Raw genomic sequence first — 14,489 nt, 5'->3', positions numbered from 1 at the left:
ACTGAAACCTTGTTTGTTCTACAGTTTAGTGAGATCCTCTAATTGTAAAAATTGATCATCTCAAGGTATGTTTTTGTCTACTATTTTCCTCACTTTTTTTCCTATTAAACTGACACATTATATCAAATTGGAAGTTGAGAAATGCATAGTCTCTATGTGGAAACTCTCTAATGAATTGGCTCTACATTGCTAGCAAACTAACCTAATATTCTCCCTAGGTTTAGTTGTTTCATTCTTCTATTGTCCAAAAGCCCTTCTGATTTTATGTTTCCATTTACTTCCTTTATGTTTGTGTTGTGTATGCAACACATTTCATCTATGGAGTGGACCACAAGAAAAAATGGTGGTAGGTACCTGAGAGTCATGAGTCCCCAGAAGATAGGGAAAAGTATCTTTTCCAATCTACTATCGTTTGTGATGAGTTGAACAGACCATGCATAATCGTAGTTATCAGCATTGTCCAAACAAGTAGACCTTGCTTCCCTGTTTTCAGCCCATGCCAATCTCGTTTTGTCCCTTACAATGCTACTTCCTCCATAGTATATAGGCTTTTTGCAGGACAGTGTTCTCAAACCACAACCTTATATTTTTTGCACACTGGCTTCCAAACACTTTGTTGCCTTTGCAACCTTAATAAGTACCAACATGCCCCTACTGCCTATACAAAAAACTCAAACTCGTTAAGAATAATGTTTTTTTATAATATATTCTTTTTCTTTTGAAGAACTTTGAAATGTTGATTCTATATCCATATTGAAAATAATGGTTATATACTTGTTGGCCTATATGGGGACCATAATCCAATCATGATTAGGTGTTGAAAATTTAAGATGTGATTAATCAACTTTTACTATTGGCGAGCGTGTTCATCACGAAACATAGTTATTTCACTGTTAACCCTTTTCAAGTTCAGTAAATATAGTGATTAACTTTTTAATTCATAAAAAAAGAACGTGCTATTTTAAGTCATGTTTCCTGTATCGAAAAAGTTGTAGTGCTTCATCAATTCAATCACCTTTATATCCACAGCTTTTCGGTGAATATTTTCATGTTTATTTGTTGTAATTTAGTGAATAGTAAAATCCTTCAGTATTGTGGAAGCCTTTTTTCAGAAAAATTGTGTTACTGATAAAATGTTATATTTTAAGCTTATTTTTCGAAAACTTGAAAAAAATACCTTTTGTTATAATATTAACATGTGTGATTACAGTGTATGAAATTGATAATTAAAACTTTCATCTCTTGAATCATGTTTAATTCTCATATTCTCTCCCTGTTCTGTTCTAAGGGAAATGTCTGTACTGTTTTGAGGGAAAGAATTTTAATTTTAGACGGTGCATATTATTATGTTATGAGTGCTTCAAATAGGTAGAGTTTGGATATGCATTGAAAATGGAAGTTCCATTACTTTAATTTGTTAATGTGGGGTTTGATTCAGTTTCAATGAGAGGGACATGAACAGACAAGTTTGGATGCAAAATTCTCGAGCTTCAAATTTGTAACTCATCATAGAAGAAAACCATTTTGCTTTTTGCTTCTTGGATGTTGAGGTTTTGGCATTTTACTTCAAATATGGCTTTGCTTGCACTTATGGAAAAAAGAAAGTAAAACAACCCAAAATTTGTTAGTGATTAAAATTAACATGTATGCTTTATTTTTTGAAGAAACAAAAAGTTAAAATTTACATTATGTAACATGTATCCTTATTACGTTTAAATATTTTTGTGTATTTTGATATTTAAACCTTGGAGTTTCCAATGACTTGTGACCCTCTCTCTTGAATTATTACAATTTTAACGAAGAAGGGTTCCCACGTGATGTCTGGTCATAATCTTCAATTCTTCTACTTATATTTCAGCTAGTCTTTGTGAGCTAGTCTTTGTGGGAATGAGAAAGCTGGTTTGAATTTGTATCTTGAAATTTTTCTTCCTTTTCCCTTTTCTGCATTTCGATTTTGATGGCCTGGTTAATATATCAAAAACCCTAATTAAACATTTAGATTTTGAAAACAACAAGGCTGTGTATGTAAAATAGGTGACACTTTTATCTGAAGGATTGATTTTTCCATATAATAAACATTTTCACAGTTTTTTTGGTTTAAATATACCACCATTACATTGATTCCTTCTTGTTATCAGAACTTAGGTTGTTCTTTCTTTATTTCTTTGTTTTTGAATTTGGTGCCATAGTATGATGGTGAAGGTGGAATCTCTCTTTCTTCGATATGTCCGAACTCATCTTAGTTAATTTTTCATCAAATAAACTTTTGTAAGTATACGAGTGTAATTTATTAAATGAAAGATACAAGTATAGAATTTTGTAATTTAAACTAGTATTTTAAACAGTATTAAAATAAAATAAAAAATTATGAATGAAACTATTCAGAAATTAGAGTTATTATTATTTTTTAACCCTCTCCAGGTATATATATATAGCCTTCGTTGGACAAATATATAAATAACATCACACAATTTTATTCAATTAGAGAATTTTATTTCTCGTGAACTCAAATGTTTATACATCATGCTTATTTAATTGATAATATATATATATATATATATATATATATATATATATATATATATATATATATATATATATATAAACATACCTTACATTTTTAGTATATTTGTAACTCAAATATTTTTCCATTCTATTTACTTGATTTTATTTTAATTTTTTCACCTTATTTTAACTTAATTTCCCTTATTTTATCATTTGGTTGCAAGAAAACTAATTCAACTTGTGAATTTTGTCCTTCCTTATCTCATATGTCACTTCTCTTTCGCCACTTTCTTTTCTTCTATTCAATATAACCCACTTTAGCATCTTTATTTTTAAGATTGAGGTTAATTTTTAACTGCTATAAAATTAAAACATTGTCCATAAATTAATTTTCGTTGCATAAACTAGTATCTCCAAATTCTTGCATCTTAATTAAAAATTGGTTGTGGGATTATGATGTTTACTATCAATAAAAACTGTTGTTGAATTGTCTGAGATATTCTTTTGTCCTATCTTCATTAGTGAGTTATATAGCTTGTGCTCATAGAATTTTTGTTGCTTAGAATTCCTTTGTGTGAATTCCAAAGTCAAATGAGTTGTTATGTTATATTAAATGGTGGTAGTGTTGAGTTCACATATTGAACTACGTGTTTGGCTGTTTCTGAGCTCTGACCAAAAGCAGAGGTGTTAATTTATACTCACAACAATGGATCGGAGTTGGATAACTTTTTTATACACAACAAATGAATATGAGAATGGAGTAGAAGAATTTCTTGAATTTGCAAATATGAATGTTCCAGATAATAATGGAAAATTCTATTGCCCGTGTGTTAATTGTTTGAATAAGAGAAAACTACCAACTGACGTTATTCGGGAGCATGTTCTTTCTGATGGTTTCTTAAAGAGCTACACAAAGTGGATATGGCATGGTGAATTAATAGACATGCCAAGTGTAGATGTGTCTGAAGCAGAAGAAGTTGATTTAGAGATGGATGATCGAATGGAGGAAATGATTCGTGATGTTGGACATGATTCCTTTCAACGTGCGAATGTGTATGACAATTTGTGCAATGACGTAGAAAAACCTCTGTACGCAGAATGCAAGTATACTCGATTGTCAACGATATTAAAATTGTTCAACATGAAGGCAAGAAATGGGTGGACTGATAAAAGCTTCACGGAATTACTTCGATTGTTGAGTGACATGCTTCCAACACTCAATTATGATGCGAAGAAAATATTGTGTCCGATGGGTATGAAGTATCAAAAAATTCATGCATGCCCAAACGATTGTGTCTTGTACAGGAAGGAGTTAGCCATGTTATATTAATGTCCACGATGTGGGGTGTCACGATACAAATAGAAACATAGTGAGTTTGAATATGATAGTAAGGGTCCTCCAACGAAAGTTTTGTGGTGTCTTCCTGTAGTTCCAGGGTTGAAACATTTATTCAGTTATGCAAATGATTCAAAACTCATGAGATGACATACAAATGGACGTACAATAGATGGCCATTTGAAACATCTGGCAAATGGTTTGCAATGGAAGAAAATTGATTCCATGTTCCCAAATTTCTCAATGATTAAAGGAACATTAGATTTGGACTTGCTACAGATGGAATGAATCCATATGGTAACTTGAGAAGTAAACATAGTTCATGGCTTGTTCTATTAGTGATTTACAATTTACCTCCTTGGTTGTGCGTGAAACTGAAATATGTTATGTTATCCTTGATGATCTCGGGTCCAACACAACCAGGAAACAACATTTATATTTATTTAACCCCATTAGTTGAAGATTTGAAGATGTTATGGGAGGAGGGTGTTGATATGTTTGATGGGTACACTAGTGATTCATTCAAGTTGCATGCCATGTTATTTTATACAATCAACGACTTTCCAACATATGGTAATTTAAATGGATATAGCACTAAGGGTCACAAAGAACGCCCTATATGTGAAGAAGGCACATGTCACCATGAACTACAACATGGAAGGAAAATAGTATACCTTGGACATCGAAGATTTCTTAGTACAAACCATCCATATCGTAAATTGAAGAAAGCATTTAATGGGTGTCAAGAAAATGAATTAGCTCCAATGGTTTTAAGTGGATCACAAGTATATGAGCGTGTGAAAGACATTGGGGATGTGTTTGGAAAGATGAAAATTAAAGGCACTTCAAGCAACATATTATAATATGTTGTATTTTCTTATAGAAATTATGATGGGGTATAATTAGTAATTTTTAATATATTATATAAGAGGGGAATGGAATGGGAATAGTTATAGAAAGTGGTTTATAAATGGGGATTACATAAGTGGTTTTATTAATTTGGGTTGGTATTTAATTAATTGGATTTAGTTGTATTCGAATTCTATTGTGCGCGTTTAGAGTTCTTATAAATACGACACATTATTTATTATTATTATCATTATTTATTATTATTATTATTATTTATGTTTTCTGTGTGCACCACTCCAAAACAACCACCTCCCAGCTCCAATTCTCCACCAACCTTGCATTTAGCTAGTTATTCCACTTGCACTGCTTGGCACCTCTTCTGGTTTAACATGAATTAGGTGCTTCACAAAATAGGCTATTTCACTTATTTGCACTGAATCAAGTTAGACAGCCAATTAATGCCTCCAAAAGAACAATACGAGATTGGCATGATTTGTTCAACCCCTATGTTGAATGTGCATTAGTAACGCATCTACATCTAAACATCTCCCAATTCATCTCTTTTACGAGTCTCTAGGGTTGTCTCCACAACTCCGTGGACCAACACATTTGCGCCACATGGGGGCTCCCCCATCAACTTCAATTTTTCCACCACCACTCTGTTCTGTTCTGATTTGTTCCCTTTCCCAACATTTAACATCTACATCTTGATTAACAGAGAGAAAGAGACAGAGAAACACACAGATTATAACATTGACATGTAAATACATTATAAATTCTCTTACCAAGTGAGTGGAGACCTTTAGAACTCGAGTTGCTCTCTTTGATTTAGAAACACCAAGCTAGGGTTTCAGAAATGGGGATTTTCATCCTGCAAATTACTAAAGAGGGTCACAAGGAGAAAATGACACAAGGGTTCAATGCAACAACAACTACAAAATAATGTAAAACTCACTACAAACTCTGATTTTTCACTGGATTCATAAACCCTATCTTACGAATCATAAACCCAAGTGACTCTGATTCGTAAACCCTAACAATCGATGGTCAGTGAACGAGAGAGAGAAAACGCGAGGAAGGCAATGAGCAACGAAAATCACCCTAGGAGATGAGCAATTTGAGCTTCAATCAGAAAGAGAGAGCATATGAGTGAAGAAATTGAGAAAGAAATGCAACACCATAAAAGTAGGTTTTAAAAATTTATATTTTTTAATATTTTTTTATGTTAAATTCGTATGTAAATTTCATATGAAAAGGAAGTCTTCATTTACGTACTGAATTTACATATGGAAAGGGGAGAAAAAAATAGTTTGTTCTTACATACGAAAAAAATTCGTATGTAGTAAAATTTTACATACGAAAAAAAAATTGTATGTTAAATTTGTATGTAAAACTTAATTTATCTATAAATTCTAATCCGTATGTAATTATCTGTTGATAATTTTGACTTTTTGTGTAGTGATATTTAACCACTTTTTAATTCTTCTACTTTTCTAAATTATGATTTAAGATGTGTTTAAACATATAAGTAAGATATACATGTGAGAAGAAACATGTTTAACTTAAATTTTTTGGACAACTACTTCATAAACTCAACATTGTTCATGTCACTTCCAACCTTGTCTTCTAGTAATTCAAATCTGAATTTCCTAGATAAGAGAGGTCCTTTAGATAACTTAAACATGACTCAATCAAATATCGAAGTCAAGATAGGTACAAAATAAAAAGTAACTAAACAATCCTAAAATGTCAAAGTAAAGTAAATCACATTCTCTTCAAAATCACAAAATCTACCTTATATATGTATAACTATTACAAATCCTATAAGCAGGAAATAACATATTATTATAGGTTGCAAAATTGTCTAAAACAAGTCAATTATATATACAACTATTTTAACTAAGTAAACTATCCTAACCTAACACCTAAGTAGTAGGTCATCAAGGCATCTCCCTCTTTAAGCAAATGCTCAGCATAGGTGAGCGCAACACTTGAGTTCTATCTATTGGAGCCCCCAACTAATTGGTCTAAGTCACCATTTCAGTTTTGGCAAGTTCTAGGTCAGCTTCCAAGTCCAACTTGTGAGTAAGTTATGTTGGCTTCTCGTGCAAGCCTCCTATGCAAAGCAATGCTCATGTCAAAGTTGGTCAGAACAATCAAACGTGAAATAAGAACAAGTCACGCAATTTTAGCCAAATGCAATTGCATTGACAACTCTTCAAGAAAGTTTATTGGTTAATTTGTAGTGTCAATTAAGTGTCGTATACATAGGGATTTGTTAAGATAATCCAATATTCAAATATGAGTTAAATCCAATGGAAGAGTTGTTATTAAGATTTTAATGATTGTCAAAGAAAAACTAATTGAGTTTTAAGGAATGAACTAGTAAAATAATGTTGAGGTTAGATTTCATTTCAACTTTGATTAAGGTCATACCTGACCAAATTAAAAAGTGTAAGTGTAGTAATTAGGAATCAACCCAAGGTCATCTCCTAGTTACCAATATTTTCAATCAAAGATTCTCAATGCAACAAAAAAGGATGAGGGGGTTTGGCAGATTCAAAATCGTAATTTAAATTTGATGAAATAGTGATAAAAACGTGTTGATTCCCTGATTCAAATGCACTTCCCCTTATCGCCAGTCATGGAATTTTGAGCTCTGTTAGATTAACTCCTAATCTACTCATTCATCATCAACTAAGCGAAGATTAAAAAGAGCTTCATTAAACATTAAAGCAATGAACAAATCAATTAATCTCACCACTGAACAAGCAAACCCACATTCATTAAGCATGAATACAGATTAACTTAGACATGAAATTATCCACTACATATTAAGCACACACAAAATTTGGATTACCCTATGAGATTAAAACACGAAAAGTAAAACAAAACATAAAACAATGAAGATTTCAAACAAGGAACCTCAAAGCTCAGACATGCTCTTTAGAGAATCAATCAAAAAATCAAACCTCCATGAAAATCGAGCTTCAACAAAATATAACCTTAATAAAATTCATATTTCAATGCACTTGTCAACATCCAATTTCGTCTGGGTAAGAAATAAAAAATTTTTACTTAAAAACTAATTAGGAAGAGGAGGGAAATTAGAAAAAAGTGAACCTTGATTTGAGTATGGATATATTCCTACTTTTACTTTCATCTTATTTTAACTTTAATTTTGTTTGATCTTGTTTTATTTTATTTAATCTTGTTTTCTTTATCTTTTTTATTTTATTTTATTTATTTTAATTTTAATTGTTTTATTTTTCTTATTTTATTTCGTTGGATTTCTTTTTTCAATATATATATATATATATATATATATATATATATATATATATATATATATATATATATATATATATATATATATATATATATATATATATATAAATGAAAGAAAGAGGAAGTAGAAAGTTGTCAACTACGTTGGCAACTGGTCTGGTTATCCCTTTCCTCCATCATGCAAAGAAAATGGTCAGATCTTCATATTTTACCTCGTTTTGAATATTTGGTATTTGTGTGTTATAGTGGCACCCATGGCAGTCATAGCAGCAGATGTAGTAGGGTGGTTGGAAGACAACATGCCTTGTGCTTTTGGCCATTTCAAAATGTTCATTCAAAAGATTGATAAAAAAAGAAGGGAGAGCATAATACAGAAAGGAGAAAACCATTAGAGAAAAAACAACATAACGGGGAAGAGCGGGAAGAAGCAGCAAAGAGAACAAAACTGGAAAAGGAAGCAAAGCGGTTAGTGCATTGAGTTTTGAGTTTTATCTTCAAGGTAAGTGTTCTAACTTTTTGCATGGCTTGATACCGATGCTTATGAATGCATGAATCGAAGTTGATTTGAGTTGTACATTGTTCATTCTGTTGTTTATTTTGTTTACACCACGCACGCTCATCATCATATTCATCTTATTTGTGTTTCATTGATTGAACCAATATTCAGCTCTATTTTATTTTTTTAATCTTCGTTCCTTCCCTCATCATCTTCTCGTCAAGTCATCATCTTCTCATCAAGGGAACTAGGATCTCCATCACTCACCAAAACCATCATATACCTCCACTAAATATAACTCAAAGAAGACACCAACAACAGTTTTGATCACCATCCCCACACATGGTTTCTTCATTTTTCTTCTCATCTCCAAAACCACACTTGACCTTCATCATCACTATCACCACTCAAGGTCACTCCACTATTTCAGCGAGCACGATTTATCCCATCTCCATTTTCCTTTTTCTCCACAACCAGAGACCAACTTTATCCTCTCTAACAAACATTCACTAACATATTCTCGAACATCCTAACACACTTCAATACCACCTTTATCTTCAATCCCTGCATTCACACAAAGAACACAAAAAAAAAAATCACTAGTCTAACATCATCGTCCACCTTCTTCTTCATTTCTTCATATATCATCATATTCATCTTACATTTTGCATGAAAACCATAAAGCACAGAAACCCAAAAATTAGCATGCACACACATATCAAGTTTTATCCCACAAATATTCAACCCTAGTTTGGCACCACCTGAACCCTTCGCACACCTTCACCCTCACAATTTCAACACCCAAAACCATACTCGTCGAGCCATGGTACCAGCACCATTCATACCAATCCTTAACCCCCACATTCATTAACTTTCGATCCCCATTGATAGAACCATCACCGTCAACCTGCACTTAGATAATCAGGCAAACACACTTCACCACTAGTCTTCATTTTCTGTTAAATCCATAATAGCACCGAACCATCACCACTCACACCTTTCACACCAAGGCAAAAAACAGAGAAACCACACGAGGAATAGAAAATGTTGCTAGCGATGTTGCCGCTGGCGAGTCGGAGCTTCGAGCGGAGAAACGTCTTCACAACGACGGTGCTATGGTAGTAGTCTTGGTCGCGACGATCTGATCAATTGCTCGAGGTTGAACAACGTCATCAATGGTGGCCACAAGGTTGGTTTAAGTGTTTTCTTTTGTGCAACAGAGCAAGAAGAAAGGGCCTGTCACACGGGAAGAAGAAATGAAAAAAAGAGACGATTTGGAAAGCTTGGTTCTCGCTGGCGATACATTTGGTGGTGACTGGCGAGATCAGTGTCGTCTCTAACAGGCGGTGGGACATGCAATGGCAGCACTTGTTGTTGAAGTCGTGCGAGTCTACGGTGATCACATAATAACTATGTGATCCTTAATTCTCTATTGTGAGATACGTAGGAGCAAGACTAGTCTTTGTAAGGTTCACCCTCAAAAATATAAAATCATTTTCCAAATAGTGTTTTAAATATCTTTTAAAGAATTCAGTAACCCTGATTTCTCATTTTAGATGAGAATACGTTGTCGGGCTCAAAATATCTTTTGTTTCTTTTAGTATTTTTGTCTTACTTTTGGGAAGACTAACATTTTGAAAGCCACATCAACTTTGCATGTTTAATTAAAGATACCGCCCTTGGACTTACTTTATTTTCATGGTTTTCCATAGTTTTCCAGAAATAACTATGGTGGCAATTCCAAATCTCTATTCAAACTCGTTTCTTTTTGGTTTGCTATCCCATCGCGATTTTGGTTGCGACAACACCAAAGAACAAGAAACGTAAATGGCAGAAACAAAAACGTAAATGGCAGAAATGAAAACGAAAATGCTTTGATGAAAGATGAAAACGAAAACAATGAACAAACTTAAAAATAGTTCAATTAAAATGGTGCTCAAGCTGTTCCAAGGTACAAAAATGTCAAAATTCTCAAGTGGCTGCCGATTCAAAATGTAGAAAAATGTAAAAGATGAGTGGGTGCCTCCATGGTCACTATACAAGCTCTAGAAACGTGAAAATGGAGTATGACGAAGAATGTCCTCTCAAAAACAGGAATGAAACCTAAATTACATGGTCCTCTCAATTTTGGTTTACTCCATTTACAAAAAGGTCAATCTAGTCAGCAAAATGACAAAACTGTAACTCTAGGCTACAGAATTACACAACTGCCACTCTAGGCCCAAAATGCTAGCCCAATGACGTGGACAAGTGAGTTGACATAGCATAAACGTCACAATGATGTGTGAATAACGTGACAACTCTCTCTCCATCTCAAGATTATTGTCCAAGCTCAAAAATTGCTTCACACAAATACTAAATAATTAGAAACGAAAATTTGACCAATTAATGCCAAATTAATCAAAATTAAAAAAAAAATGGCCCAATGAATTCCAATAGATGAAAATGCATTAACAATAGACAATTAAGCACTAAACAACCATCAAGATGGGCACAAAAAGGCAATGGAATAAGGGAAAATAATGACTCATCAAACTTCCTCTATTGCATTGCTATTAATCTTTATTTATTTACTTTTGTAGATCATTCAATATCCTAAGAGTTCTCTAAGGTAATTTTAGTCCATTCCTAGCATCTATAACTTAAGGGCTTCAAACTCAGTGTGATTCCTTATTTTCTGATTGAATGAATCCTTGTCTTAAGTGCAAGACTTTGTATCCAGGTATAACCTTAGATCTTTTCCTTGCATCAAAAGGCAAAAGGAGATCGGATTGGACTACAATTTAAGATTAGTTTTCAAACTCAATCTAAATAGTGAGATAAGATGGGTGATCAAATCATTCAAGTAATAAAACATAAATTAAATCATAAACATTTGAATGATAACATGTAGAAATATTAAAGATGTAGTAGTATAGAGAGTTAATGTAAGACCCGTGAAAAATTAATTAATTAAATAATTAAGTAATTAAGAAATGTGGGTTGTGGGAGCCTTTAAGGCATTTAATTCTAACTTGTATGACGTGGAAAAGTACTAGCTCAAATAGTTGAGAGTACTTGGTTGTGTGAGAGGACTTGTATGTGTGCCAATTGTGTGTTATTTATATTTTATTTTTTATAATATGATTGATCATGTTAAGTGAAATAATATAATCATAGAATTATATTAGCCATCACGAAACATGAATTGATTTAATGGTTGTGCATTGGGATGACTTTGGCTTGATTAGGGGTTCAAACCTTGGTGAACTCAAATTAAACTTTCTTTTTGCCAAAATTTCCTTTTGCATAAAGGTGAAAAGGCATGGAAACCCTAGCTGGCTAAGGAGCAGCCAAGGGTGGCTGAAAAACAGAATGTATTGAGCCATTGAATGGTAATTAATATTACCATTAAGTCTCCTTTGCGTTTTTGATAATTAACCATCATTAAGACTCAATTATAAGGCCAATTAGAGTAAGAAAGAAGGTTTTGGTGGCTGCCATTGGAGAGGGTATTGTGAGGAGCGAAATTCTGAGAGAAAATAGTGTTTCTGGTGTGAAAGAGGAGTTGAATTGTGAGAGAAAGCCAAAGGGAGGCCATTAGTGATCAAAGGAAACTCTCAAGTATCCACTTTAAAGCAAGGAAACCAGGTTAGGGGAGTTTTCCACGTTTTATTGTATATTAAGTCTGAAGTGCATGATTTATATTATGAAATGCATGACCATTCCTCGTTATGCACATACACTATTGGCCTATATCTGGGTTCCTGAAGAGGAACCGACTAACGGTAAGCTCCCGACCACCAGACGATGCGTGCTTAGAAACCCAGTTTTCTGGGTTCTGCTTGAATTGCCTCGATTTTGGTGTTTTGGGGTTTCTGGGTTGATTCTGATCGGGAAAAAGAGAAGTTCTAAGTGATTATAAGTGATTAGAAGTTTTACATTGATGTATTACTCGTGATTGGAAGTTAAATTCGATAAAATGGTCATGAACATTCTTTTAGGGTTGAAATTTGGGGTTTTGGTGAATTGAGAGTAAGGTTTGTTAAATTGTATTTGGATTGTTGTTGAGATAGCCAAAATTGAATGTTGAGTCAAGGTTATTACTTTCAGGTGTGAAAAGCTGAGTAATGCAGTGAAAAACACTGGGAAAACGAAAGGGGGTCTTCGTAGGTGCTGAAATTATGGGAATTTTCTTAGAAACGCATGTACCGCCTGGCGGCATGGAGCCTGCTGCCAAGCGTCAGTGCAGAGGCAGTGAGTCTGCGTGGCTACGAGGTTAAATTCAGGTTTTTAGGTATTTTGATATCCAGTTGTTTGGGAAAAACTGGATTTAGAGAAATTCTAAGGATAATTGGAATTGGATAAATTTAAGGGTGGAGTGGAGTAGGAAAAATTGGAATTGTGATACTTTACAGTTAGTGCCTACTTAGGGGATAGGAATGAGATTGGCTTAGAAGAATCAAAGGAAAGACTTAGGCAATTGAAATCAATATTAGGTGTCTAGTTAGCCAAGAGTATAATCAACATGTCTAAGGGATGAGTAATGCGGCATGAGTTGTAAGGGGTAATTGAATATGACAAAACAGGTTTATATTACAGAGTGGAGCAGAGGGTATAAAGTTAGTGATTGTAAATTGACAAGAATGAGTATAACGACTAGAGCATTTAAAATAGTAAAAAGGTAATGATAGGTTGGTGGTTCAATTGATCTTACGAAAATTTACTTGATATAATGGAATTGGGAACCCATATGGGTGTAAGGACATTAGTATTAAGACGATTATTAGTAGATTTCGTACTATGGAGAGGTGCAATTGTGTGACTGAGGGGAGCATGTGAATGAAGTGCAGAAAACCAGAACTGAGCAAGGTACTGGTGCAGCGCCTAGCGGCAGAATGGGATTCGCCAGGCGATAGTTGCTAACATAGTGGGATCATGGAGCGCGTGCGCCTGGCGGCAAGGGCAGTTCCGCTAGGCGGTGTCTGTAGCTTTGGCATCTTATGACGCGCTTTGCGCCTGGCGGTACATGTACCCCACCAGGCAGCTTGGAAGTCTTGTGTGTCAGGTGCCTCTTTTTATGTCGTTAGGCGATGATGTTACAGTAGATGTGTAATGCGCTTGCTTTGGTGTGCGTGGTCTACAATGCTTTAGTGATTCCTTAAAGGTGTGGTTAAGCACGTGGCATTCCTCGAGTTAAGCTCAGAATGGCATCCCTCGAGTTGATCTCGGGATGGCGGATGAACACGAGGAACCCTTAAGTTGAGCTCCAGTTGGCGAGTGTTGCCAGTGTGAGTGTGTTGGTTGTGGAGAGTATGGATGTGTCTAGATAAATTGCGTTCCTTAGTAATTAGTTGACAAGTTTGGTAGTCTTGGGACGTTACAAACTATGTTCTTATTTGGGAACTCTACCTGGCATTATGGTGTATGATCCGTAGCATGGTTTCTCGCACGTGCTTTGTTGGTTGTGGCCGATAGGTATGGCAGCAAGACACCTTGAGGTACTCACTAGAAGATGTAGAACACGAATAACATGGTTGTGGCCATGTGTTATGGAATCAGAGGAGGGATTTCCTTTACTGTGATTGTATGATATATATATATATATATATATATATATATATATATATATATATATATATATATATATATATATATATATATAAGTGTTTTATATATGCATATGCATAAGTATATGTTTATTCTATTAAGCTCACCCTATCTGCTTGTGTTTGGCGATGATCGTATCTGCAGTACACGGTAGAAGATTATGTGGTTGCAGGTGGTTCTGGTGAGGCTTAGCTACGGAACGGGGATAACTAGGGAGTTTTTATTATTTTATGCTTTTGAAATAATTTGTAAACACTTATGAGATACTTTGATGTTATTTTCAGTTTTATCATTTACGAAATTTGGATTATTATTGGAAGTAATGAAAGTTGAAATTTCTCGCGTTTTTGGGAAATAGATTTATAATAAATGTGATTTTATTTTCTTTTTTATTTTATTATTTAAACCCGTAATATCCTAATACAA

The 14,489-nt window shown here is 34.0% G+C and overlaps 1 protein-coding gene across 1 annotated transcript; it reads left to right on the top strand.

Moving 5' to 3' along the window:
- The first annotated feature begins 3,211 nt into the window (after positions 1 to 3,211).
- On the top strand, positions 3,212 to 4,704 carry LOC146882119 (uncharacterized). The gene is made up of 2 exons (XM_085667286.1): positions 3,212 to 3,758; positions 4,121 to 4,704. Exons 1-2 carry the CDS (start codon positions 3,212 to 3,214, stop codon positions 4,702 to 4,704), a joined length of 1,131 nt encoding a protein of 376 aa, XP_085523412.1.
- Positions 4,705 to 14,489: the final 9,785 nt, after the last annotated feature.

The sequence above is a fragment of the Vigna unguiculata genome, chromosome 10 (assembly GCF_037176805.1).
Source record: "Vigna unguiculata cultivar grain cowpea cultivar isolate G323 ecotype 2 chromosome 10, ASM3717680v1, whole genome shotgun sequence".
In the NCBI taxonomy this organism is placed as follows: Eukaryota; Viridiplantae; Streptophyta; class Magnoliopsida; order Fabales; family Fabaceae; genus Vigna; species Vigna unguiculata.
The sequence above is the reverse complement of the archived record's forward strand: the minus strand, read 5'-3'. Positions and strand labels throughout refer to the sequence as shown.

Coding starts and splice junctions, on each gene's coding strand:
- LOC146882119 (XM_085667286.1), top strand. CDS start 3,212: ATGGATCGGAGTTGGATAACTTTTTTATACACAACAAATGAATATGAG. Junction 3,759..4,120: donor GAAAATATTGTGTCCGATGG/GTATGAAGTATC, acceptor GACTTGCTACAG/ATGGAATGAATCCATATGGT.